Below are 27,691 nucleotides of genomic sequence, written 5' to 3' on the forward strand. Positions count from 1 at the left end.
ACTTAACCTCATATATTTCATATACAGTAAAAAGCATAAAAAGATGAATTAAACGAGTTGAAGAAAGTTTATCATTTTTGTGTCTAACAGAGTCGAACATCGTTATTATATCAGAGGGGGCACGATTGACCCAGTCGCCTAAGGCGCCAGAGTTGCGTCCATATGATAGTTGGTTCGAATCCCGATTCGCACCGATTATGTTTGTAGGTTTGTTAGCATCATACCAGTGCTCGTGGGTTTCACCAAAGAGGTAAACGAGACCTGCATCACTTCGGGCTTTCCTCCCACATTAAGTTGACACGCCGTGATATATAATACCGTGGTGTGGTGTTAAAAACTGAAGTCACACCCTCACTATTATATCAGACATTGTACTAATGGAATGAGCACTGAATATTGCAAAGGAAACAATAGTTAGCAGTTTGGACTCTTTTATTACTGTTAGGAGCAAAGTGGTTTAGAAAGTAGTAATATACACTGATTTGTGTCCAATGAAATAGAGAAAGAGATGATCAAATTTAAAAACTCATTGTTCTGTTGTGCTAGCTCTATGTTATCCGACCACTTAACTAGGATTTAAAATGGAATAACCGTATATATCTTGGTTAAACCTATTTCGCTTGAGTAATGTTACTTTACATCTTGTTAGTATAACAACGGACATATATCTTGTGCAACATCACAAGTACAAAGCACTTAATAAGATGGTAGCTTTGGTAAGTCACTTAAGTTGCAATTGAAATAATTGAGTCATGTGACACGTTGTACTGTAATATGAACACATTTCCGAGATGACATGTTTTCGTTTTCAACATCTACACGTATGTATACATGCACCACGCCTATTGCAAAATGACCGTCTTCATGGCATTGGTTTAAACGGGAGAGTGAAGAAATGTTGTGATAAGACATTCAACAAAATCTCTGACCGTCAACCCTCAGATCAACCTGCGTGACGTCACGTCAGGTCAACAGAATATCCGATTGCTGCGTCTTAGGAATTACTCTCAGAGAGCAATTTTGACAGCTCCAACATCACTGATTTGTGACAAGAACTGTCATGAGTTTTTGTCCATGAACATTACATACGACCACGTTGGATGTTGTCACTCCATAGAAATCTTCAATGAGCGTTGTTTACTTCATATCTGATACCAACAAGGCAAGATGCGCTTGCAATGCTGTTAACACGTGAGTCATGATTGCATTGTTACAGCGATGGTTGTGTGAATAACAGGTGGCAGTCGACGGTATCGGAGGTAACACCTCAGATCACAGAAACCAGTTGGTAGTAATCAATAGCAATCAGACAGCATTCGTTCGTTACCGATTATTCTCTATTTCTGTTATCACGTAGTCCTGTTGGAGGTGCATGGGGATCACGTCACATTCAGCAGAATATCAAGAAGGACGTGTTGCACGTGTAGTCTCGTGACTTCATGACACAACACAACATTCTCATACATTCCTGGCCAGACCCCCAGGAGAATGGGTTGAAACGAATCTTGAACGGACTTTAAATTCATCTTGTGCTATTGGCAAATGAAGTTTTCTAAAAAGTTGTTTAATCAGGATTACATCACTCCAGGCTGTAGTTCAGCTTTCAAAACATTTATAGTAGACATTTCGAAATTTGACACAAAATGATGTTCGATACAACTCCCTATTTTAACTTGTATCAAATGTTTTTGTTCAGATGAAGAATTGTCTTATCACTGCATGTCTTTAGATGGGTGACACTGGAGGGGCGTGCTATTGTCGGAGTTGTAAATTACTGACTCTCTTTGAAAAGTCATATTCGATTTTTGGTAATATTTGGCGAAATGACAAATTAAAATGAAATTCAGTTGTTTGGGGTATTTAGGCATAAGATAATCAAATACAGCAATGTCTTCAGCTGGGTAGGAATCTCATTCGAGATCGACGTGACCAAAAAATACAAATATTTTATAATAGTTGAAAACAGGATGGTATTTTATGCATTCCCTGAATGTTTAGGCATAAAAGGCAATGTGAAATTTGATGTGATGACATCTCAAAAGCTTTCCGTAAATGATGTTAGAAGGGGAACCTCGCTCAGACAGCTGGACATTTTCATGTGCACCGAAAGACCAGTGCCCAACTCTTGGCAACCTTTTTGACAAACAGGTAGCATCAATGACAGCCCGCCTCATTCGCACCCAAATAATCGCTTCAGATCCATCTTTGACACTGACTCGGCCTTTGAGGACTGGATGACATATCGACATATCAAGACTTCAGATTTATCATCAGTATTTCTTTAGATAAATACACTTCCTCGAAGGATTTTCATCCGCGATGACTCCTGCTTCTGCGTATCCTATGGATGGAAAATATTGGGTATGCAGAAGATGACACAATAAATTTGCTGACGCTTGTGTTCATGGGAGTGAGCGTTTTGGAGAAGGCAGTGTGATGATTATTGCACATTTTAGGAGCTTCATCATTGTCACTAATGGTAACTTGAATGCCCAATGTCATGTGGTCAATGAAATGTGGCCTGTACTGCAGCCACGGCTGAGAAGATGTCAACAGGAAAATGACGGCCCACCACATACTGCAAGAATCACCAAGCAGACCTTTCCTAGACGATCATTGTTGTGACGGAATGGCCTGCAGTTTCCCCCGATATGAACCCGATATGATATATGTAGGATTGGCTCAGATAACGTACGAGCCGATGTCAACCATCAGCCAATGACGTTCCGTTCTTGACCTTAACCTTTCAAGAGGAATGAAGAAACATTTCAGCTGCTTGCACAAGTGGTCGTGCGGATCAGTACCTCACCGTTTAACGCATCCATTCGTCATACACTGACCTCATCTTTGGGTAGTGCTATAATCCCGAATGCTGCTTTTGGAACTGCTATTCACTAGTAAATTCTGTGCACTCATTTTGGCACACCTTCATCATTCTTTGTCAGGCGAGTAAATATGTTCTACTAAATTCGTTTTCTTGTCATTCCTTTCAAGTTAAAGGTGATCAAGCGTTTTCCTTTTCTGTCCGTATAAAAAAATATAGTGAAAAATGACAGCTGAGGATGGAACTATATCACATGGAAAGAACAGTTTGGTACCATAAACAAGAGTGAGGGAGTAAATTTGGCTTTATGACGCATCAGCAATATTCCACCTATTCGCGGCTAGAAAACATTCTTTAGAAAAAAACCATAATATAAACATGAAGATCACTAACACTTCAGTCCAGAAGGAAAGCCTGACACTTAAAATTTAAATTTTCCATCTTATCACACCATTTAATTTCCATCAATTATGCTCAAACTAAGTGGCTAGAAACGGTATTGAAAAGTTCAGAAATAGTTTGAACAGTATAAAAGCGTTGGCGAATTAGTGCAAAATCCACACATTCCAACAAGAGGTGTTTTATATTCAAAGGACTATGACAAGGAATACATAGAGGAGAATAATGAATACGAATGAGTAAAATGACTGTGTCCAATGAGACACCTTTGGGTCACAACTTTATCCTGACTACTTATTCCACCTTTGCTGCCACTTATTTCCAACATATTGGCGAATAGCGGGTTTGGGGTCAGTATATGGAAAAGGGCCTCTCGATATCGATTTGCCAATACTCGGTAGAAATTCAACAAAATATGATATCATTGTTAGCCATGGACAGGTTTAAATGGCATTTCAAATTTTCAACTGAAAAGGCATGATCTGTTTTACGTTCGTTGAATGCCTGTAAGCAGGATAAGATATCAGAAAAAAATGATATAACTGCTCTCTTTCGAACGTGCAATAATTTGCAAGGCTAATAGAATAGCCTTAACATCTGCTGTAAAAATGGAACTTCCACATCAGTTCATCATAATAATAGAGTACCATCATGGGTAACAGCTAACACCATATCACCATGTTGGATCGATCAGTGTATATGCTTGTATGCGCTGTATATTGATGTTTATTTTCAAGGAAGGCTTGTTGATATGATAAGGAGATAGTTTCTCCCCTTTTTCAATTTCGTGAATTCCACATTGACCTCAGGCTGTTTTGACTGCCACGCTGGCAGTTTTAAATCATCAATTGAAGAAATATTTAGATTAGCATCAGTAATATGTTGTTGGAAACGCATAGCAAGTGGAAGAATTTAGCTAGTTTTCTAAGAATACAAAGACTGTTAAGGAGGATTGAGCTGGTGTTAAATGCCGGATTGGATGGATTGGAATGGAATTTATTAACATACCGCAGTGCCAGTTTTATCCTTCTGATAACAAGACAGGGTTCAATTCAACATATAAACTTTCAACAGGGGAAGTTCGAAATGCACCCAGACACAATCTAAGACCTTGATATTTAATAGTGTTAAGCTCTTGAATGTACAATTTATGAGCCGAACCACATATGAAACAGATATGATCAAGTTTAGATCGAATCAATGTTCTGTAGAGATGAAGCTGAGTTTGTTAGTCTCCACCCCATTCAGCATTTGAAACTACCTTTAGTATATCCAGAGCTTTTAAGCATTTAACTTCCAATTTTTGTAATATGTGGAATAAAAGGCAATTTATTGCCAAATGCTATTCCTATAGAAAAGATGGTATCCTTGACCACTTTGATTGGAGTTTTGTGTTAGAATAATAACACAGGGTCATGATTCATTTTGCGTTTATCACAAAACTGAACACATGTTTTGACTTTTTGGGGGCCTTGGCTGTGGAAAGACATCTTTAGCGACCACTTGGGAATCTTGTTGAGGCAAAGTTGTCATTGTTTGTTTCAATATTGTTCATCTTTGTACCACGACATGAAATAAAGTTATCAACAAACTTTTGAAATTTATGATCATAGTTGGAAGATGAGAGGACGAAATAGAACACTGTATTGTTCCGTGTTTAACACAAAAATGCTGAGCCACCAGATGCCTTACCATTATTTGCTTAAGCATAAACATATTGACGTCAATCAGTTTATCACATTCTTTCTAATATGATTCTTTAAAAGTAAAAGCTATTGGATTATAAGTACTTGCAAAAGCTTAATCTCATCAAATTTGCCCTTAGACCTCGACAATTCCACTGAATTGATCAGTTTGTTTTACTTTTCAAGGGGGAGTAAGGATGATAGCACTCTTCCAATCTTTTTGGGTGAGTGACCACCGGAATGGCCGCTTGTGTGCACGTGGGCAGATACATCTGTATCCATATCCTCAAGTAAACCAGATCTATGATAGAGTGCTTTTTGGCACTCGGACAGATTGAATGTGTTTTATCTTGGGGTTAGCATTGATAGATTTGGTCTGTTCGATGTTTGGTTCTGTTTGTGTTGACGCTGTTTCTCCTTGCTTCAATGACGTCTGAATTGAATCTGGAGTTGTGTTTGAAGTGAATGCAGCAGATGGTTTTAGATGTCAGGTCGTGTTTTTATCAGAGAATTGATGCAGTCACCTTTATATGAAGCATATGATGGGCATGTGACATTCATAGGTAGGTTGAAGTGACTGAGCTTCATTTCCAGCATCAGAGTTACTGATTCTTTACTCACATTTAATTTGTTTGCACAGTGGCCTCATATTTTCTCTACAGAGCAGTCAGCTGAAGATGCTATATGGTCGCCTTTACAATGTTAGCACTTTATGGTTCAGGTATATATCTTGCCATCATGGTCACATTTCCACATCTGAAGCAAGTCAGCTTATTGGTGCAGAAATTTTGCCCATGTTTACCAATGGTTGTATTTATTGTGGTTCTGCAAACCTGCTCCCTGCCTGCTATGGAGCGCCACCAAGGGCGATGTCTCAAAGTAAACAGAATTCCAGCAACCTAACACCAAAGAGATACAGAAATGTTAATACTCTAGCATACATCCAGAGCTCGATGATCAGCCAGATTGTCCCATGAGCCACCGCCTTCTGGGTATATGCTCTGGGCAGGTATGTGAAACAAATCGATGAACAGAAGACCATTCATAAAGTAAACGTACGGTTCTATGACAAAAACGTCACACAAATGGCTTCACATGAGCAGCTGATTGATAGAACTTGGCCAATTTTACCACTCGTCCAGATGAAGTTACCTTCAAAGTGGTGTGTTGGGCAAACGGAACACTGTTCCTGGCTCCAGTGCCTTCAACCCCAAGAATCCCTTCCTCAACCGATACAGGGGTGCAACCCACAGCAAACGAGTTGCACATATTCTTGAGAAAGAATGTTCAAACACTTTCGCGTGGAAGTATATCTATATTGAAATATGTTTTCGATTTTCAGACGTTGTTAAGAAAAGTTAATAATACCCTGATTTGTGTAATGTACAATTACATAAACAGACACATAGTCGGTTCCCTCACTCCATGACACTAAACCTGTAAATGTTAGACTGATACATGCGAGTGCGTAGGTTCCATGCATACCCATGTTGGACACACAGGTGGATATAAACAATGCTGGGGAAAGAAGGTACTTTTTGATGGATTAACGAGCACAAGAGGCTTCACCTGCTAATGATCTCTGACAAAACAGTCGATTTTTATCTCATGCGTTTCGGTTCACCAGCAGTTTCTGAGGAGTTGCGTTTGTTGTAACACATGTATGTAGCATAACATAGTCATACTTGAACATAATTGTAGTTTCATTAAGAATAATGTATTTGTTAATATTGATTTTGCCATATATTTTTTTTCCACAAGGTTCGAACGGTTGGACCGGAGCATCGAGCAAGTAAGACACATTTTACACCTTACTATTTGTTATTTAGATTATTTTTTTATGATTTGAATTAAGGAGCAAAGAGACGAAAATGTTCATGAAATTGACATAAGTATGGAATACTGTAAGGGACATTCTCGCGATCTCGACTTTGGAAACAGCTAAATATGCCAAAACCACGAAAAGAAACTCGCATTCTCGTGATTTGGGCAAATAGCACTGGGCATGCGTATTATCATGAGGTCAAGGCGCATGCGCACGTTTGTAGACCTTTGGTCATGCTTCTTTCAGGCTCTTCATTTTCCAAGTAGCATTTAGCAAAATTATGACTTGAGCCTGAAATGCTATCTAATTTACGTACTCAAAGTCCTATGTAGTGTATACAAGTCCTCTCCCTTTGTTACAGTTTCAACCCTCAACATGCTCAATATAATTTAACAAAAGAAAATGTGTGCATGTATGTTCAATGATAGTGAAAATATTTACGTGTCCGGCAGCTGGAAGAAAAATCACCGTCAGTGAGTGAGTTATTATTGCTCAATGAGTGAGTGAGTGAGTTTGGTTTTACGCCGCTTTTAGCAATATTCCAGCAATATCACGGCGGGGGACACCAGAAATAGGCTTCACACATTGTACCCATGTCGGGAATCGAACCCGGGTCTTCGGCGTGACGAGCGAACGCTTTAACCACTAGGCTACCCGACCGCCCCTAATATTGCTCAAAGCCGCATCAGCAGTATTGCAGCTTATCGCGGCTACACGGTCAGTTGTAGACATAACCACAGGCCTATCGGTTTCTCCATGAGGTAAGACCCGTTAAGATCCGTATAAGGCGACTATGCTTGTCGTAAGAGGCGATCGACTGACGGGATCTGGTGGTCAATTACGTAGATCGATGCTCATGATATCAATCACTGGATTGTCTGGTCAAGACTCGATTATTTACAGACCGCCGTCATATAGCTCGAGTATTTCTGAGTACGGCCTCAAACAACAAACAAACAAACCAATCATGAGGTAATATTATACACGGCTAGCATATTCACTAACACAAAAGTTTCACAGACCAATTTGTAGTATTCGTCTAAAACGAGCTTGTCTGATGTTTTACTCGACACCATGTTCGCTACTTCAGACCATACATGAGTAGTTATTAGATTTTCCTCCGCTCCCGCCTGACTACGGAACATCCCGCCTTATACATTATTCTATTACCTCCAAGTTCCTAGAAATAGAAGTATCGCTTATATGTGTGTTCCTACTTTCTTTACCTGATGTAATACTCCACACACGTAACCCAACTGAACACGCATGACATCAATTGTACATATGCATATATGCTTTATACAGTTCTGTTGTACAAAAGTATAATGTAAACAATATAGTATTTCCCGCCTCCCATGCATTTTTTTAAAAATCAATCAAACTCTGAATAAGTGAGTGAATTAGGCTTAACAACGCTTTAAACAGTATTTATATTTCAGTTGTATCACGGCTTGTCAGCTTGAATTGGAACAGAACCCACCATCAGTTTGTCTGGACATTAGTCATAAGTCGCGATCTCGCGTTCTCGCGATCTCGCGTTCTCGTGGTCTCGCGTTTTTTTAAAAAGTATTTGCTTATAGTTGTAAAGGTAGTTTGCACAAAAGCATGAAAACATCGAGAATGCGACATTGGTCAAGTGTCGCGATCTCGCTTTCACGCGTTTTTTTCAATAGTTACACATGGCGGTTTGAGTCGAAACTGCGCTAGCGAATCAGAATACGCGAAAGAATTGTAGTTTTTAAAAAAAATATTTTCCCCAACACTGCATTTAATTACAAAAAGTGATATCGTGTAAAATATAGCCAAAAATATGTACTTGCACATCGGATATCAATAACACAAGAATAATAATCATGATCATGATACGATGATGATGATGATGATGATGATACACACGTTCGCGCACACAAAATAGAACACACAAACTCACGCAGAAACACACACACTGTACGCTCGCATGTAACTACAAGCAAACCTTCAATGTGTTCTACGATGAAACTTACAAGATATGATTTTTAAAGCAATACATTTAAGGAATATGGCCGCAACACAAAATGGTATCAGAAAATGTCAAGCGTTGTTTGGCGTACTTTTAAAAAGACCTGTTGAAAAAAACGAATTATTGACATGAATATAGTTAATCTATCATGGCCCATACTCTGTATCTCGTGGGATCGTATTTCCGTAAACCTTCACTCTCCCCCGGATCCTTTCGCGAGGTCTTCGAAATTTTAAATTATCCGCCCTTGATGGTTTTTTTACCATTTTACCGACCAATCAAACGTCGAGATAAGGAAAATAAGTACGGGAGGTAACTCGTATTGCCTAGAAGCTAAAGCCTACGCCAGTGTCAATGGACATAAAGACCTACTTTCCATCAAAAAGGACCTTGGAGGGCTTTCTTTTGCGTGTCAGTCAGTTTTTCAGTGTTGAACTTCTCGCAAACGCCATCGTCATGAACGAGGGGCTGTGGGGTAGCCTAGTGGTTAAAGCGTTCGCTCGTCACGCCAAAAACCCGGGTTCGATTCCCCACATGGGTACAATGTGTGAAGCCCATTTCTGGTGTCCTCCGCTGTGAGTTTGCTGGAATATTGCTAAAAGCGGCGTAAAACCATACTCACTCACTCGTAATGAATGAGACTGGTCGCCATGTTGTTCATATAGCCAACCCAACGTTGAAGCTGGTTTGTAACTCGCATTCTGATTGGTAAGTTAGACTTAGTAGCGTAGCCATTTATATTGTCTCACGGAAATCTAGCGCGGAAAATTTGAGATTGCGAGAACCATGGGATGGATCCAGTGGTTAATGTAGGTTTACCGAAATGCGAGCCCTCGAGACATAAAGGATAACCACGGGTGTTCTTTAAATTCTTTTGAGTAGTATGCTAAGTATGGAGATAGTGCTTTGAAAGTTTTGAATCATTTCAGCTTGCAGGTTCAGAGGGGTAGGGTTTTGAAGACATGTACCAAAATCAAAGTAAAATGCACTCTGAAAATATTGAATCCAATATGGCTGCAAAACCACGTAACTGAAGTCAAATGACATAAAATGTCAAGCACATGAAACAGCACACAGGACAAGCGGTTGCGGAACAAGAGGTTAAAATGTGTGAAATGTCTTTTAAAGTGAATGGTTACTTAATGATCTGCCCTTCGACCTCGGGCCTGTGACCATGGGATGTTTGTAGTAGCTGGTACTCGACTGTCAAAGTATGCGTGGCAATATATTCGAACATAAAACAAGTAAGAGAGTATGTTTTTACTTTTAGGGACAAGAGAGCGCTTGAGATTTTACTATGTTAAGCCCCGACTCTTCATATCACAATATCGCAAGTTGAAAGCGCGTATGCAGAGTCTGGAACCAGTTTGGATATTTTTTTTTCTGTAAGCTGATTCGCTGCTCTTTATGGGCGTCGTCAACTTACGCCAAGATAGGAGTCGGTACAGGCCTCCAATACCAAAGCTCATGTGAAGTCACACCCGTCTAAGTTTAGCTGGACACGGAAATGTTTTGATTGTTTGTTTGTTGTTTAACGCCGCACTCAGCAATATTCCAGCTATATGACGGCGGTCTGTAAATAATCGAGCCTGGACGAGACAATCAAGTGATTGACATCATGAGCATCGATCTAAGCAATTGAATATGATGACATGCATCAACAAAGTCAGCGGGCCTGACCACCCGGTCCCGTTGGTCGCCTCTACCGAGAAGCATGGGTTGCTGAAGGCCACTCTTAACCCGGAATATTCACCGAACGATACGGGATGTAGTTTAGGTGTACTGTAAACGCAAGTTGCACACTTGTTAGCTCATTTTCTGAAAAGATATAAAAAATATCGAATATGTCATTAATGTATATACGTTCTCATGCTTTTTTCAATAGTTACACATAGCGGTTTGAGTCAAAACTGCGCTAGCGAATCAGAATACGCGAAAGAATTGTAGTTTTTTAATAAATATTTTCCCCAACACTGCATTTAATTACTAAAATGTGATATCGTGTAAAATATAGCCAAAAATATGTACTTGCACATCGGATATCAATAACACAAGAATAATAATCATGATCATGATACGATGATGATGACGATGATGATGATGATGATGATACACACGTTCGCGCACACAAAATAGAACACACAAACTCACGCAGAAACACACACACTGTACGCATTCACAAACGCTCGCATGTAACTACATGCAAACCTTCAATGTGTTCTACGATGAAACTTACAAGATATGATTTTTAAAGCAATATATTTAAGGAAAACATCGATCTTAAGTCTAATATGGCCGCAATACAAAATGGTATCAGAAAATGTCAAGCGTTGTTTGGCGTACTATTAAAAAGACCTGTTGAAAAAAACGAATTATTGACATGAATATAGTTAATCTATCATGGCCCATACTTTGTATCTCGTGGGATCGTATTTCCATAAACCTTCACTATCCCCCGGATCCTTTCGCGAGGTCTTCTTAATTTTAAATTATCCGCCCTTGATGGTTTTTTTACCATTTTACCGACCAATCAAACGTCGAGATAAGGAAAATAAGTAAGGGAGGTAACTCCTATTGCCTAGAAGCTAAAGCATACGCCAGTGTCAATGGACATAAAGACCCACTTTCTATCAAAAAGGACCTTGGAGGGCTTTCTTTTGCGTGTCCGTCAATTTTCCTTGTTGAACTTCTCGCAAACGCCATCGTCATGAACGAGGGGCTGTGGGGTAGCCTAGTGGTTAAAGCGTTCGCTCGTCTCGTAAAAAAACCGGGTTCGATTCCCCACATGGGTACAATGTGTGAAGCCCATTTCTGGTGTCCTCCGCTGTGATATTGCTGGAATAGTGCTAAAAGCGGCGTAAAACCATACTCACTCACTCGTAATGAATGAGACTGGCCGCCATGTTGTTCATATAGCCAACCCAACGTTGAAGCTGGTTTGTAACTCGCATTCTGATTGGTAAGTTAGACTTAGTAGCGTAACCATTTATATCGTCTCACGGAAATCTAGAGCGGATAATTTGAGATTGAGAGAACCATGGGATGGATCCAGTGCTTAATGTAAGTTTACCGAAATGCGAGCCCTCGAGACATAAAGGATAACCACGGGTGTTCTTTAAATTCTTTTTTTAGTAGTATGCTAAGTATGGAGACAGTTCTTTGAAAGTTTTGAATCATTTCAGCTTGCAGGTTCAGAGGGGTAGGGTTTTGAAGACATGTACCAAAATCAAAGTAAAATGCACTCTGAAAATATTGAATCCAATATGGCTGCAAAACCACGTAACTGAAGTCAAATGACATAAAATGTCAAGCACATGAAACAGCACACAGGACAAGCGGTTGCGGAACAAGAGGTTAAAATGTGTGAAATGTCTTTTAAAGTGAATGGTTACTTAATGATCTGCCCTTCGACCTCGGGCCTGTGACCATGGGATGTTTGTAGTAGCTGGTACTCGACTGTCAAAGTATGCGTGGCAATATATTCGAACATAAAACAAGTAAGAGAGTATGTTTTTACTTTTAGGGACAAGAGAGCGCTTGAGATTTTACTATGTTAAGCCCCGACTCTTCATATCACAATATCGCAAGTTGAAAGCGCGTATGCAGAGTCTGGAACCAGTTTGGATATTTTTTTTTCTGTAAGCTGATTCGCTGCTCTTTCTGCGCGTCGTCAAGTTACGCCAAGATTGGAGTCGGTACAGGCCTCCATTTCCAAAGCTCATGTGACGTCACACCCGGCTAAGTTTAGCTGGACACGGGAATGTTTTGATTGTTTGTGTGTTGTTTAACGCCGCACTCAGCAATATTCCAGCTATATGACGGCGGTCTGTAAATAATCGAGCCTGGACGAGACAATCCAGTGATTGACATCATTAGCATCGATCTAAGCAACTGAATATGTTGACATGCATCAACGAAGTTAGCGGGCCTGACCACCCGGTCCAGTTGGTCGCCTCTACCGAGAAGCATTGGTTGCTAAAGGCCGGAATATTCACGGAACGATACGGGGTGTAGTTTAGGTGTAACGTTAACGCAAGTTGCACACTTTTGTGCCAATTGCCTAGACAGTTGTATGTTACTATTTTCAAAAACATGAGAACGCGAGATAGCGACACTTGACCAATGTCGTAATCTCGCATTCGTGTGCCTTTGTGCCAATTGCTTCTACAGCTATATGTAACTATTTTCAAAAACACGAGAATGCGAGATCGTGACACTTAACCAATGTCTATACAGTCATATGTAACTGTTTTCAAAAACAAGAGAACGTGAAATCGCGAGAACACGACATCGCGATATTTGACCAATGTCGTAATCTCCCGTTCTCGTTCTTTGGTGCCAATTGCCTATAAAGTTACATGTAACTATTTTCAAAAACACGAGAGCGAGAGATAGCGTGACTTTACCAATATTACGATCTCACGTTCTCACGCGATAACGCAATATAGCGATACTTGACCAATATTGTACTCTCGCATTCTCGTGTTTTTGTGCCTACTTTCCTATCAGTAATTATTTTCAAAAACGCAAGAACACGAGATCGCGTTCTCATGCTTGTCTGCCTACTGCCTATAGTACCCTCTCTGACAATTAGGCAAATGAAGCTCCGTAAAACAGGGTCAGTAACTCTGTCAACATTAGTCGAAATGAAACGGGACTGCGATATGCGTATCATCAACATGTCGACATCTTGTGTGTAGAGTGTCAGGGATATTCTCTGGAAACTGTAGGAGGAGTTGATTTCACAAGCTTAATACCCTCTGTGGGACGGACAGACGGACGGACGGACTGCGCCACGACATAATCCCCCTTCGGCCATTCTCCCTCAGGCGGTATATTCGAGTACATTTCCAGTAAAAGTATGCCTAGCATGTAGATGTTCTGGCCGCAATAAATTTATAGTTAGAGTTTGATTTTTCAAAAAACATGATAAACGGGAGGAATTTTATTTTTAACATGTTTTTTTCTTATCGAACTATTTAAGGCAAATATGTACAATTACTGTCTGAGGGTGCGATTCACATGCATCATGTGTGTTCAGTAGGGCTACGTGTGTGGAGTATTTCATCAAGTAAAGAAAGTAGGAATATACATATGCAATATCTATATATATTTCCAGGAACTTGGTCTTCCATTAACCGAGGACCGAGGGCTTCTGCAAATGATAATGCCCTAAAAAATAACGTTACCGTGATTATAACTAAAATGGATAACTTTTGTTATTTAATAAAATTAACAACAATATGGGTTTTGAAACATTTACTGCAATCAACACACAACGAATATCACTGACCCATCTTTACAAATATGGAAACGTCATAGAACATACCAGATGAGGTGAATATTGAACGTCATATGACGTCAACTAACAACTGGCATTGTAATGGCCCGTCGTCAAGCAATATGAGGGCATTATCAAGTTATATAAGATGGTTACGCGATAAATCGCAAAAAACAATGAAGCGTGGTTTATTTCAAGGTAAAACAGGGTTCTATCATGGCGTCTTTTCTGAAGATTCGAACATGCGCTCACAACTTGATGACGGCGTATGTTTGACGACGTTATTTGTGAGAGGGAAGTGTCCAGTGGGTTGATCCCCATAGATGTAGCAGGGCAGCACAGATCAACGCTATGGCCGACGATCGCATCCCAAACAAGGAGAAATATGAAAATAGGTATTGGGAGAAAAGGTACGGGTAATCGACCTGAGGATTATGAGAATATGCGGAAAAATACCCACCTGTGCATGAAATGGACTTGTCCGACGTTACCGAGGTCGGATTCTATTGAGGGAGTCATCATTATTTAAATAGGGGTTATATTAGCTTGTACATTAGTGGTCCTTATAATGTTGATATCTTATATAAGACATAAACGACGAGTGGGAGTTGTTTATCGTACAATAAAACACTCCGCCCCTCATGGTTTATTCTCCCTGCAGTGATATAACGCATTCGCATGGACAGCATTTAAAACGCGAGAACCCGAGATCGCGAGAAAATGAAATCTCGCATTCTCACGTTCTCCCGATTTCGTGTTTAGTGGCCTAATTTTACAAGTCGAGGTTGCGAGACTGCGAGATCATGTCCAAATGTCGCATTCTCGCGTTGTCGACTCTTGACAAAAACTGCTACGTACCAAAATACACGAGAATGCGAGATCGCTAAATCTCGCGTTCTCGCCATCTCGCATTCTTGTGTTTTTAGAATAATTTAGCTCCTATTTCCAAAGGCCGAGATCGCGAGAATGCCCCTTACAGTATTCCATAAGAAAACCATAGGCCTGGGATTATTTCTATAACTGACGGTGTAGCTGCAATACTTCTGATGCGGCTTTAAAGCAATATAAAGTCACTCACTGACGTTGATATTTTTCCAGCTTCCGGACACTTTAATGTTTTCACTACCATGGGACATTCATGTGCAGAATTTCTTTTGTTAAGTTATACTGAGGATGTTGAGAGTTTTAATTTAAAGTACATAGGGCACTGTAACAACTGGAGAGGACTCTGCTGTCCATAGGACTTTGTGTTTGTACAATACATAGTATTGTCAAGCTCAAGTCATAAGTTTGCTAAATGCTACTTGAATTGGAGAACGAAGAACACGAAAGAAGCATAACCATACGTCTACTAATGTGGGCTTGCGCCTGGAGAACAAGTAGAGATTGCGAGGTTTTACATCTTGTCCAATTGTTGCATTCTCGAGTTGTCGACCTTTGACAAAAAAGTGCTATGTACCCAAAGCACAAGTATGCAGATCGCGAGAACGCGAAATTTTGGCTAAATCTCGCGTTCTCGCATTCTCGTGTCTTTTACATATTTACTTCGTTTCCAAAAGCCGAGATCGCGAGAATATCCCTTACAGTATTCAATACATAAGTAGGCAGTTCCACCAAATTAGATTATAAGCAATGAAAGTATTACAATAACCTTTAAATAAATGAGTTTTGATCAGTGGCAATGCCGTTTGTGTTAAATTGTTTGCAGTGAGTTGCAGAATAGGACATAGGTTACATATCTCAGTAAAAAACAGGCACGTCATTGACATCGATATACATTTTTGGAAGAAGGGTTTCCATGTATGACATGACATACTTTGTCTGATTTCTGAAGACAACATTTAATCATGTGGTATAACATTCGCAGTATGTTGTGGACCTTGAACCTTTCTTTTCATTTCCCTCAGTTGATTTGTGGGCACAGGGAGCAGTACGAATAAGGTATTATCAAATAGGTATTGTTTGATCTAAGTACCTGGACAGGTGGATATCGAGGAGTTAATCATTTTGATGTTAGAGATATATGTGCAGTCATGGTTGGGTAGAGATAAGTTAGTATCGATGCAAAGGCATAGCGAACTATTCTTGTGTGCGTGTGAGTGTCGAGGGGGGTAAGAGGTGTGTGTGTGTGTGTTAGGGGGGGGGGGGGGGGGGGGGGGGGGGGGGCTACATTGTCCACGTGAAATAAAAATATTTTTTCTCCCACAACATTGTTCCAAGGTGTTTGTCTTAATTAAAACAACTTTTGGGTTTTGCAGCTGTGGCTGAAAACATACCTTATATACCCATGCCAAATCGTTGAAGAGTTGTCTATCCAGTGAAAGATTTGGACAATAAGTTATTCTGTACATGTTTATATGTAGGAATTTGGATTTTATTTAGCTCATCCTCAGGAACAGTATCAAGACACAATTGAAAAGGGCACCACAAAGGATGAATGGAACCTGAGTCTTTTGTGTGATGAGCTGCAATGGTACAGCTTGATACATGTCAGTACATTGATTGAAACAGTCTTTGTGTTAAATCTTCTGTCTTTCAGAATGGACACCTTCCCGAAGTGTTCTGTCGATCAGAAGCAATTTACCCTACAAGGTCCAGTCCCCTACTTACTGCCCTGTCTACACGCTGTGTGTGAGACGTGTGTGACATCTGCAGCTCGTGGTGTGATATCATGCTCTACATGTCAGAGGGGCGTCAACCTCACAGACACAAGCCTCCAGAAGGATGCAGTGAGACAGAAGGAAATATACCACCTGACAGTCAAACATCGATCCTCAGACCTCCTCTGTACACATGAAGATGACGGGAACCAGGCTGTGTGTTGGTGTCAGGAGTGTGAGGAGTTCCTCTGTGAATACTGCCAGAACATGCACAGCAGCTTCAAACTTACCAAGAACCATGTACTTCAAAACTTCACTGACGTGGAACCGACAATCTCGAACATTCCAACATTTTGCGGTATCCATAAACACGACTCTCTTTATCTTTTTGATAAACGCTGCAAGAAGTTAATCTGTGCGAGATGTAGGATTGAAGACCATGCTGACCACGAAGTTGTGAAGCTGGATGTTGTTGCTGATACTATAACAAAACAGTTGGACCATCATAAGAATGAGCTCTCAAAGTTACAGGCTCGCCAGCAATCATACATGCAGAGCATCAGGCAAGGAATCGAAGCAACCGACAGAACACACTACACTTTGAAAGAAAGTATTGGCCGCACATTCCAGACTCTGAGATCACAACTTGATCAAAGAGAGAAGTCAACTCTGATCGCCCTTGAAAGTCAAACAAAGGAGACCAAGGCAACTCTACATGCTCGTCTAAACACATGTGAAGAAGATTGGAAGACATGCACTGGGGTTTTAGACTACATCGCCAAAGCCCTCCTCTATGCCTCAAAGTCAGCCCTCTTGGATCTGGAGAGTTGTGTAGGGAAGATGACTCAGATATGCCTGGACACTGTTATGCCACAAACACATGATGTACCTACAGCTGTCTACAACACCAGCAGCCTGTCAAATCTTCAATCAAGAATATCAGAATTTGGTGCAATTTTGACATGTGAAATGGATGGAGAATCTGTTAAAGGTATTCATATGTGAAAATATCTCTTGGTCATTCGATCATGGTATGTGATGTTTTATACTGCATTCTTTTACAACCTCTTTCAAATGGTTCTAAAATTTGAGACCCGGTTTGTCAATTTTCCAGTTGTTAGACCAGTCGTGTAAACCTTTGATCATGTCATATCCGTTTTTCTTTCAGACAAGGATACGCAGACATACGACTTTATTGCAGACTTGGAAATGAAATACAAAATGGTGAGTATAGTCACTGGCAATACATAATGAATTCGTGTCTGCAAATTGACCAACAGACTGGAAATGTATATGATCAGTCGTGATTTGGTTTTATCAATTAGAGAGAGAGCATCAGTTCATTAACTGTTTTGTGTTTATTATATTATCATGGTATGAGGTGATTAACCAAGAAATCAGTTCATACAAAACTAATTTGTGAAATCAGTAAATTACTACACAAGATAAATGAGTAATTAATACATTGTAGCTCTAGTTTAACAAGCACAAAATGCAGGTAATAGAATGGGTCAATACAGTGGCAGTAATAATGAGTAACAGGCCCTATTACATATTTCGATGGACTCATGGGCTCCGTACTTCAATCACTAGTGGTGTTGGAAGCTGCAGAGCTTTGACGTTTTCAGATAGGTATCCCATCCGCACTATGCAAGTAGATAAGACACAAGTCAGGTCGTTCAAGACTACGTATCACCATAGTATTGCTCGTATTACGGTACAGTCAGCCTTTTAGAGCAAGTCACAGAACTTCTTGACCACCAACCTCTCCTCATGTCAACAACAAACAAGGGAGGTAACTCTAACTCAAACTTCGGGTGCAGATTGGCCACTTCAGTGCTCGATATTTTCCGAACGACATAATCATTTACTGCTTCAGACATTCACTAGAAGTAAACTCTACCGTCAGGTTACATCATGTTGCAGATTTTTGTTGCAGGACATTACAGAACTGAAGACGAAAATTGATGCAGATGAGAAACATATTGAAAGCCTTAAACTGCTTACAGACCAGCTGAATGCTGAAATCAAAAGCTTGAAATCGGTTTGTGTGTTAACCTACCCTTCTATTCAGAATTGTGTTATAACGATGAAATCACAAAATGTAATCACATTACTTCAAAATTTTACAGGAGATGCTTAGCGAATGCAATGACCTCCTTTCCTTCGTTTTGAGTGAGTGAGTTAGGAGTGAGTTAGTGAGTGGTCTCTATATAAATGGCTTATTCTTGAAATAGATAGTAAACGTTCATTAGTGAGTTATTGAACGCACACATTATTGAAGGCAGACCATGACAAGCAAATATTTGTTATATTTTCAGCGCATTGACGAGAATGAAAAAATCGAAAAGAGAGCCACGAAAACCATGGATTTCTTGCTTGGTAAATTAGCATTTCCCTTCTTCCTTGACCTCTAATAATCATGAATCTAAAATTAATCTGACGTGTTAGCATTACAATTGTATTAATATGGTAAACATGTACAACCGATATCCTTACAAAACTGACTTATCAAGAAAGAAACTGTACATTGATGTTGCAGATTCTGCCAGTGAATACGGTGTTCATCTGCTGAATCCAGGAGCTGTAGACACATCCATGCTGCTGAAATGTGAGTACATTTATCATTTACCCTTTTACGATATAAGGAATGATGTACACATTTGATTAAGTAAAAACAGAATATTAGTGTAGTCCATACTTGCCTTGAGCAATGAAGACCGGGTGTTGGCCATGGGTGAGTGTGTGTCATTGTGTCAAAATGACCCATATTACATGATTAACCACACTGTCTGAGACTGGGTATAAATGTTGACCTACTTTCATTTAGACCTGTCCCCTTTTGCCACCAAGAGAATACACATAAATAATCTAACCTTTCTGCAATAACAACAAGCACGATTCCTTACTTGTAAGATAAAATCTGCTAAACATACCGGAAGTAGTATGAAAGGTTTATGCATTTGACACTGGACACCATTTTAACTTGCCAGCAGGAAAACACAGAAAAGATGACATAGAAATGTTCTGAAAATGTCAAACGTATCGTTTAAAGATTCAAAGTGATTTCAACTGCGTCAGCAATACGTTTTTAGTTTTGGAAGGTGAGGGGATTGGGTGAAATCCCCAAATTCAACACTCGATCGGTTGTTCCCTTAAAACGTCAGAATCCGTCGGACGCGAACTCGCGACCTTCGGATTGTTAGCCCCGACAGCTAACCGACTGAGCTACGTCCACACTGTGCAACAAAATGCAAATTTACATGGTCATGCCTACGACGTTACGGAACTGAAACGAAAAGGGTCGAATGGGTGACGGACTTTTCGAAGGTTACGGGTAGGCATGGTGTGTCGTTACTTCAGTCTATCGACACTTACGAATGATCCCGATACAATTTGGCACACTCGTTCCTTTCCGTAATCTACAAGATACCGAGTGGCGAGGAATGATCCGATATGGCGCGAAATGAAAACGGCTTAAGGCGTCAGACGTCAGACGTCGAACTCGCGAGTACGCAGTGTTATTTAATAATTCGTCGGGTGGATTTTGTGACAGAAAAGTGTGGTTGGGATCACTGTAAGGATGATGTGGATAATAGTAAGGAACGAGGGAGGCATGTGCATGCATGGCTAGTGACGACACAACGGTGAGTTCGCTTTTGAATCAGTACTGAAAAAAATGTAGCCGGTGAAAGTGGCTTGCGCGAATGTTCCAGGACAGTTTCCAGTAGCCATAGTATACGACACAAAACCATTTCATTCTTTTTACTCGATGTTTTTGTGTGACGAATATTAGGAGCCGCTATATAGAATCTATAATAGAAACTAAATGGGCAGATTTACCGAACCCTAATGATCGTGAAGGGGTGATTGATCATAAAGGGGATCCAAGGGCTAAGGACAGAATTCGGGTAATCTAATAGCCACTAAACGGGCACCTAACCCTAATGATCGAAAAGGAGTGATTGATCGTAAAGGGGATCCAAGGGCTAAGGATAGAGTTCGGGGTAACCTACCCTAACACGAGCGATATTTGGATGTGTTCAGCACCAATATAATATCCCTAATAAACTACATTCTTCTGCATAATAATGAAAATTAATGCACCGAAAAAATAATATATGTATATTAGTTCCCATTTATAACCCTTTTAGCCACTTGAATTACGAGAAAAACGAAATAAAAAATATATAAAAAATAAAAGTGCTTTCGTAAACTAGCGCCTGCTATAAAATGCGCCGCCGCAGGCTATATTCAGTAAACAAATATTCAAAACTCTCCACAGCGCTTTGCGTATTCAATGACATTTCGTGTAGAGATGATAGATCACTGGGAGGAGCTTATGCACACGCGATGACCCCTGACGTCACAGGGCATTGTTTCACCGGTGTGACTGGCAACAAAATACTACAATTACGTCATAAGGTATTGTCACGTGTTTGAAAAGTTTGTGGTACTGTATTCTAAAGGTAAGCCGAATTTTCCAAAAATAAAACTTATGTAACATTGATGTTAAAAGACCCTCTGAAAACTTTACATGCCTGTATATAAATAAGCCTGTGTCTGGGGACATGTAAAGAATTACAGGAATTGGAAAGGTGGGGCTCAGTAGATCAAAAATAAACAAACTGCGACATGGAAGTTATATTGATCAAATGTATTGTTTGACAACGTATCATTATAGATTGTGTATGAGCTCACAGACACATAAATACAGGAAAATGTTTGCGCAATGTGAGTTCTAAGACTAATTGCATATTTACCTTGTTTCACTTGGACAACATAAAACGAATCAACAAACGAATTACATCCTTTACTTGCACAAGGCCTGTTTCTGACTCAGTCTCGTTAACTTTGCATGGTTGCTCGTGCGTTTATCAGGATCGTATGCTGTGGCGTTTACCGATTAGCTTAGCGGGTTTTGTTTACTGTCAAAACTGTGGCAAATATACAGTCAAGACTCGTTTATCCGACACCTGTTAATCCGACTATTGGCTTTATCCGACACTAATGATGGGAACTGATTAAATCGGTGTCTAGCCGGGAGAGCCACATTTCAGAAATGGCTATTGCCGGTAGAGCCACATTTTCAGCTGAGTGCATTTCACCTGTTCTAGCGGGTAATTACTTAATCCGATTACCGATACCTTTATATGAGTGTCCCACATTTAAGTTACTAAGCGTGGTGTTCTTTAGAGATACCTTTAAATGAGTGTCCGACATTTAAATTATTAAGCGTGGTGTTCTTTAGGGATACCTTTAAATGAGTGTCCCACATTTAAATTATTAAGCGTGGTGTTCTTTAGAGATACCTTTAAATGAGTGTCCCACATTAGTTGGACTTTGAACGTGCAGCTCACAATGCCGTGACTGATGTATTTCCTGGGACATTAGTTAGAGGGTGTTTCTTTCACTTCACCCAATGTATCTGGAGGAGGGTGCAGAAAGAAGGTCTGGTGATGGACTATAAGGAAGATGAGGAGGTGAAGAAGCTGGTGAGAAGAGCCGCTGCCCTCCCTCTACTACCTCGTGACAAAGTGGATGATGTGTGGCTTGATGCCATTGCTGACTCTCCTGCTGGCCCTAAAGTGACTGCCTTCATGGACTACGTGACAACCAGTTGGGTTCAAGGAGGGGCCTTCATGCCAGAGATTTGGAACCATTTCGAAAACCAAGGCCACCGTACCAACAATCACCTTGAAGTGTGGCACAACAAGATAAAGAAACTTGCCAAGAAGTGCCACCCGAACATCTAGGAGGTAGTGAAGCTATTTCAGCGAGAGCAGTCACTCAAAGAGGTTGCAGTCCTGAGACTCTCTCACCAGTGGTCAGAACCTTCACGAAGAAAGAAGTACAAGGCAATCGATGCACGTATTGCGTCCCTCAAGATCCAGCTCCTGAACCAACACCTGAGTGAGATGGAATATGCTGACCACGTGGGCGACCTCCTTCATCTGCAGTAATGACATTAAATCCATTATGATATTCATATGCTATTCATATTCATCAATGTAAAGTTTTGATGAATATGTTATCCTTGTTGAATAAAAAATGAGAAAACAAGACTTGTTTTGTTATATACGGTAACCTGTTAGAATCACAAAGCGAGTTTTGACAGCATAGCCGCGAGAGCCACATTATACAATCACGCAACCATAACCATTGCCGCGAGAGCCACATCAATTTGGGCTATCTATTTTCGAAATGTGGCTTTGCCGGCCTGTAACCATTAAATCAGTGCTTTTTAGACTTGTTAATCCGAAAGTCTCGCACTCCGACTCCGACACACCTAATTTGCAACGAATTGCTGAAATCACTTATTAATCAGTCTCGTTAATCCGACACAGTGGTCAGCGTACCCCGTGGTCATCTGCGCGCGAGCACACAGCCCTGTGTTTTGATGCGAGACGAGTCGGCGAGTAGCTGCATATTTCAACGGCTGCAGAGATATACTTGCTTACCAATTAACAATTACTGCTTTAAATAAACAAAACAGGATTGATCACATGCTTCGACTACCCCAATCTCATTAAAATCGGATACAAGTTCCCGCTACCGCTGAGGACATCCCATCACACGTCACAACGTTTATGAGTTCCTATTTACTACGAGTAACATAGGGAATTACATTTGTATATGGGGTTGAAACACAACGTTCCCTTATCCAACTACCTAGCTCTTATAATCTATTGTTGTTGGTTGACAGATGTCTGTCATTTTATGTCAGTCAGGCGGAGAAGTTGAGAGGTGTCGCCTGTGTGAGTGAGTGAATGTTGATTTATGTTTCATGCAGCAATATTTTACCCGATTCACGGTGGTAATCGAGTCTGGGCAGGATACATCGGTATTTGATGGTCTCAGCAACGATCAACGTTGTCGGGGTACGATGACACACGATCAGCCAGGTCAATCATTGAACCCAACACTTTCTAGTCGCGCGTCAAAGTCCCAGCTTCGATTCCCCACATGGGTACAATACGTGAAGCGCATTCTTGTGTTCCCCGCCGACATAATGCTGGAATATTGCTAAAGGCGGCATAAAACTCACTCAATCAATCTATATTGTCGCCTGTTACAAGAAACATGTTTGTGAAAGGGATATATTCTGCCTCCGAAGTCCCCCAGGTGATGTGCACCGCGCAGAATACACGTAAAATCCAGTGCTGCATAGTTTACCCTTGGAGTATGAGCACCATGGGTTAACGTGATATGTGATATTTACATGGCATGTGTTGGTGTCATTATACATGGACGTTTGTGTTACATCTCATCTAAACGTAATCTGTTTATCTAATAGTTGCATTCAACTGAAAACAATCGTAGAAGCCATATACCATGCTGTGTCTTGCTCACTCTCAATTATTTTCAGGCTTCCGTGATTAAGCTAATCTTAACTATGAGCTACAACAAATCATCAGTATGCAGTTACTCAATCATCCCCACCCCGCATAAAACATACTATTATCATTCAACCTGGATGTATCCTAGTTCTTGTGGCCAGCATATCTTGAATATATCCCCATGCATCTGTACCTCGTCTCTCAGAGGTTTTCGAAGTTATTAAGTTGTCATTATATTTTTATTTATTATGAATCAAAAAGGTAAATTAGGTATACCTAATGACGTGCGCGTGATCACGTGACAGATACGATGAAAACGATTGCGATAACGGGTACTGTACAGTTTGTTATATTTCCATTGTTTTCGTTCCCACTTGTCGCTGTGTAACAGATCCTCTCAAATCTTTCTCCTTGAACCAAAATAAAAGCGCCTTTCCTCTTAGTTTCACAAAATTCAATGTCGGCAGTACATTTAACATTGAAGTCAGAATAATCCTGAACTACAATGTTGACGATGGCGCCAAGTGATCGGCTGCTGTTTTAAAAAACGAGAACATTCAAATCGTACGCGCCTCAGCAAGAGCGGTGTCACCATGGTTTTACAGTCGTAATCTATTTCGCACGTGCAGCAATAAGTCTCTTGTCACAACAAGACGGGTAATCAATTTTATCAACAATCTCCAAGCTGGTATGTATACTACCAAATAAGTCAGGTGCTGTATGCCCATATCAGTATATTATCATATAAAAAGCAGAAGGACATTATCACAATAATGACAATTCCGGAAAATGTTTGAATGATCTTCAAAGCATGCGCCTAGAACACTTCACACAGCTGCCGGATGAGGCCACCTGGCCACGTGACATACTGCTATTTGTTTGCCAAGCAATGTACATGTTGCTCGCTATACCGTGTTTCTGTTATAAAACGACGCGAGGGAGCAGTAACTCCCTGTCATCGCCTTCAGTTTTATTATCACGCTCCGTTTAAACGTGAGTAAATCCAAATAGCATCCGCAAATATATCTGATGGTGTAGTATCATTTTCTAATGTTGATATGTTGATATGTTATATATCAAAAGGCCTTCTTCACTTCTGTGATGTGATTGTTTTTATGTTACATTATTTGTAGTTGAGTAGATTGTAGTTATTTATAAATCCCGAAATCATCTAAATATCATGATACACCGTAATCATCACTGTTTGTTTATGTACATGTAAACTACATTCATATGTTGTAGGTATACATCTGAAGTATGACAAAGACAGAGTCAATCTCGACAAAGTCCACATCAACACAGAAGGAGACCTGGTCAACAGGAAGTCGGACACCAGACCTGCAGGGGAGGGGAGACTGAAGACGTACACTGGCACATGTAGCACTGCCCCCCTCCCCCGGGCTGGCTGTCCCCAGTACTGGGAGGTGGTGAACAGGGTCAGTCTGGACAAACCACTCACAGCAAACAACCTCATCCTGGAGGTGGGTATGTGCAGGGAGGAGCAGAGGGACGTGCATCATTGTATAGATGCACAATCCAGCTCCTACAGCCTGGATGTCTCCCACTGCCTTACACACGGCGGGATATGCAGGGAGACATGGAAGGAGGGGAAGTTTGTGCTGTGTCGGCCTGACTCTCTCCCCAACACAGCAGGGGCATCACACACGCTACATTACGGTGTTGTCTATGATGACGCCAGGAAGAAGATTGCCTTCATTGATGTGATGGAGAATAAAGTGATATCAACGTTAGACAATGTAGACTCTAGTCAGCCACTGTGGCCGATGTTCGGGGTGTATAACCCATATCTCCTCACTGTCAGCATGACACTTGTAGTGGGCAGCGACATCAACATGACAGAGGAGAAGAAAGCAATGATAGCCAAGGCGCTGTCGTGATGGTGACAATGATTCTCCAGGCGCTGTCGTGATTGTGGCAATGATTGCCAAGGCACTGTCGTGATGGTGGCAATGATAGTCAAGGCGCTGTCGTGATGGTGACAATGATTCTCAAGGCGCTGTCGTGATGGTGACAGTGATTGTCAAGGCGCTGTCGTGATGGCGACAGTGATTGTCAAGGCGTTGTCGTGATGGTGACAGTGATTGTCAAGGCGTTGTCGTGATGGTGAGAGTGATTGTCAAGGCACTGTCGTGATGTGGTGCTGAGCAAGACTTTCTAAAAGTCCCCTGAGATTGATACACAGCGTGTTTATGTAATTCACGTATTATCAATATGCTCTGAATTGAACATATCTATCAATACTTTGGTAATGTATCATCTCATGAAAGGTATGATCTACTCCATACTAATGTGGACATATTGTTTCGAAATCGTCGTAAAAGCCCGGCTAGTGGATAGGGTTTGGATAGGTTTATCCCGTGTTGTTTCACGCATCAACATTAAAGAGTGGCCGACTCTAATCTGTTTCTATTGTCCAGTAAATATATCAACTTGTTAAACACACAACCTGATGAAGGAGTAAGCATATACTCCGAAACGTTGTGTTCCTCATAATAAAGAAGTTGAGATCCATATATTCTCTTCCTTATGTGCATCACTTCTTTATGCCTTACAAAGACTTCTTAAACACAATTTATTCTGTTTATTTCTCCTTGCGCACCTGTCTGTTGCCCCCACCACTCAGCTGAATAAAAGTTCAGTTTTCTGATGGGATGGGAGCCGGCAATCTGAACGCTTAGTTTCCCATGCCATCCGTTGATATGAATAGTAATACACGGACCAATGTTGCCGTAGTGGTTCCTCAAACTGCGACCATGGCCACGTTCCTTTCCAAAACGTTTCTGTTTCTGTTAGCTGTACTGTTGTACCATATATTTCACATAGGGCTAAGAGGTTATATGAAATACTTTGTTTTAAACCCGTCTCCATTCTCAATGTCAAGGTTCAATGTCAACTACATGTATGTCCACTGTTATTGTATATATGTTGTACTTTTGTCCTATTATCCTCATAAGGGGGCACGGGAGGTTCGGTCGTCTGAGGCACCGCGATTCGCTGAGCTGAGTTACGTCCTTGGCCACGCCAGAAACCTGTGATTGTGGGTTCGATTACTGGTTCTCCCCGATTATGTTTCTAGGTTTGTCAGCACCTTACCCGTGCTCGTGGGTTTCAGTGAAGTGGTAAACGTCTGACTCCTGCATCACTTCGGGCTTTCCTCCCACATTGAGCTGGCACGCAGAGATATGACTGGAATACTGTTAATAGCGGCGTCAAACCCACCTCACTCACTCACTATTATCCTCATATACTAATAAGATGTCTCTCTCTCTCTCTCTCTCTCTCTCTCTCTCTCTCTCTCTCTCTCTCTCTCTCTCTATATATATATATATATATATATATATATATATATAATACACGACAAAAAATACTGTGATCCTATCACTTACTGAACAGTGAATATCTTTATATGATATAGCTGCTAAGTCTCCTAACTTTGCACACAAAAAGCCGCGTCCGGGCCGTAGAGGATAGAGAGGGTGGTCAGTGTTTCGATCCCCTGACCACGTCATACCAAAAGACATTACATGATAGTATTTCCTGCTACCCTGCCTGGTGCTCGACATTAAGTGGGCTAGTACTACAAAAACAGCGCTTCCGCACACATACAAGCAGCCAGACACACACGTGCATGCAACAATCATCATCTCATCCCCACCTGAATATGTTTTGTTTCAATAACTCAATTAACCTATCGTAACATGAGTCAAAACTTTTAGC

General features: G+C 40.7%; 1 protein-coding gene across 2 annotated transcripts in view; it reads left to right on the top strand.

The window, feature by feature from the left end:
• LOC124125004 overlaps nt 1–27,691 on the top strand; it is a 76,274-nt gene that overhangs the window by 15,238 nt on the left and 33,345 nt on the right. The window contains exons 7-13 of one of the 2 annotated variants that reach the window (XM_048390891.1): nt 6,670–6,700; nt 16,553–17,604; nt 17,782–17,837; nt 18,553–18,657; nt 18,935–18,995; nt 19,156–19,224; nt 25,196–25,993. In XM_048390891.1, coding sequence (XP_048246848.1) covers nt 6,670–6,700; nt 16,553–17,604; nt 17,782–17,837; nt 18,553–18,657; nt 18,935–18,995; nt 19,156–19,224; nt 25,196–25,851 — 2,030 coding nt within the window. In that variant the 3' untranslated portion in view covers nt 25,852–25,993. Of the gene's footprint in view, nt 1–6,669; nt 6,701–16,552; nt 17,605–17,781; nt 17,838–18,552; nt 18,658–18,934; nt 18,996–19,155; nt 19,225–25,195; nt 25,994–27,691 lie in introns of those variants that run through there. The other variant, XM_048390892.1, reaches the window with a different exon arrangement.

The sequence above is a fragment of the Haliotis rufescens genome, unplaced genomic scaffold, assembly GCF_023055435.1.
Source record: "Haliotis rufescens isolate VD_foot unplaced genomic scaffold, xgHalRufe1.0.p SCAF_9, whole genome shotgun sequence".
NCBI lineage: Eukaryota > Metazoa > Mollusca > Gastropoda > Lepetellida > Haliotidae > Haliotis > Haliotis rufescens.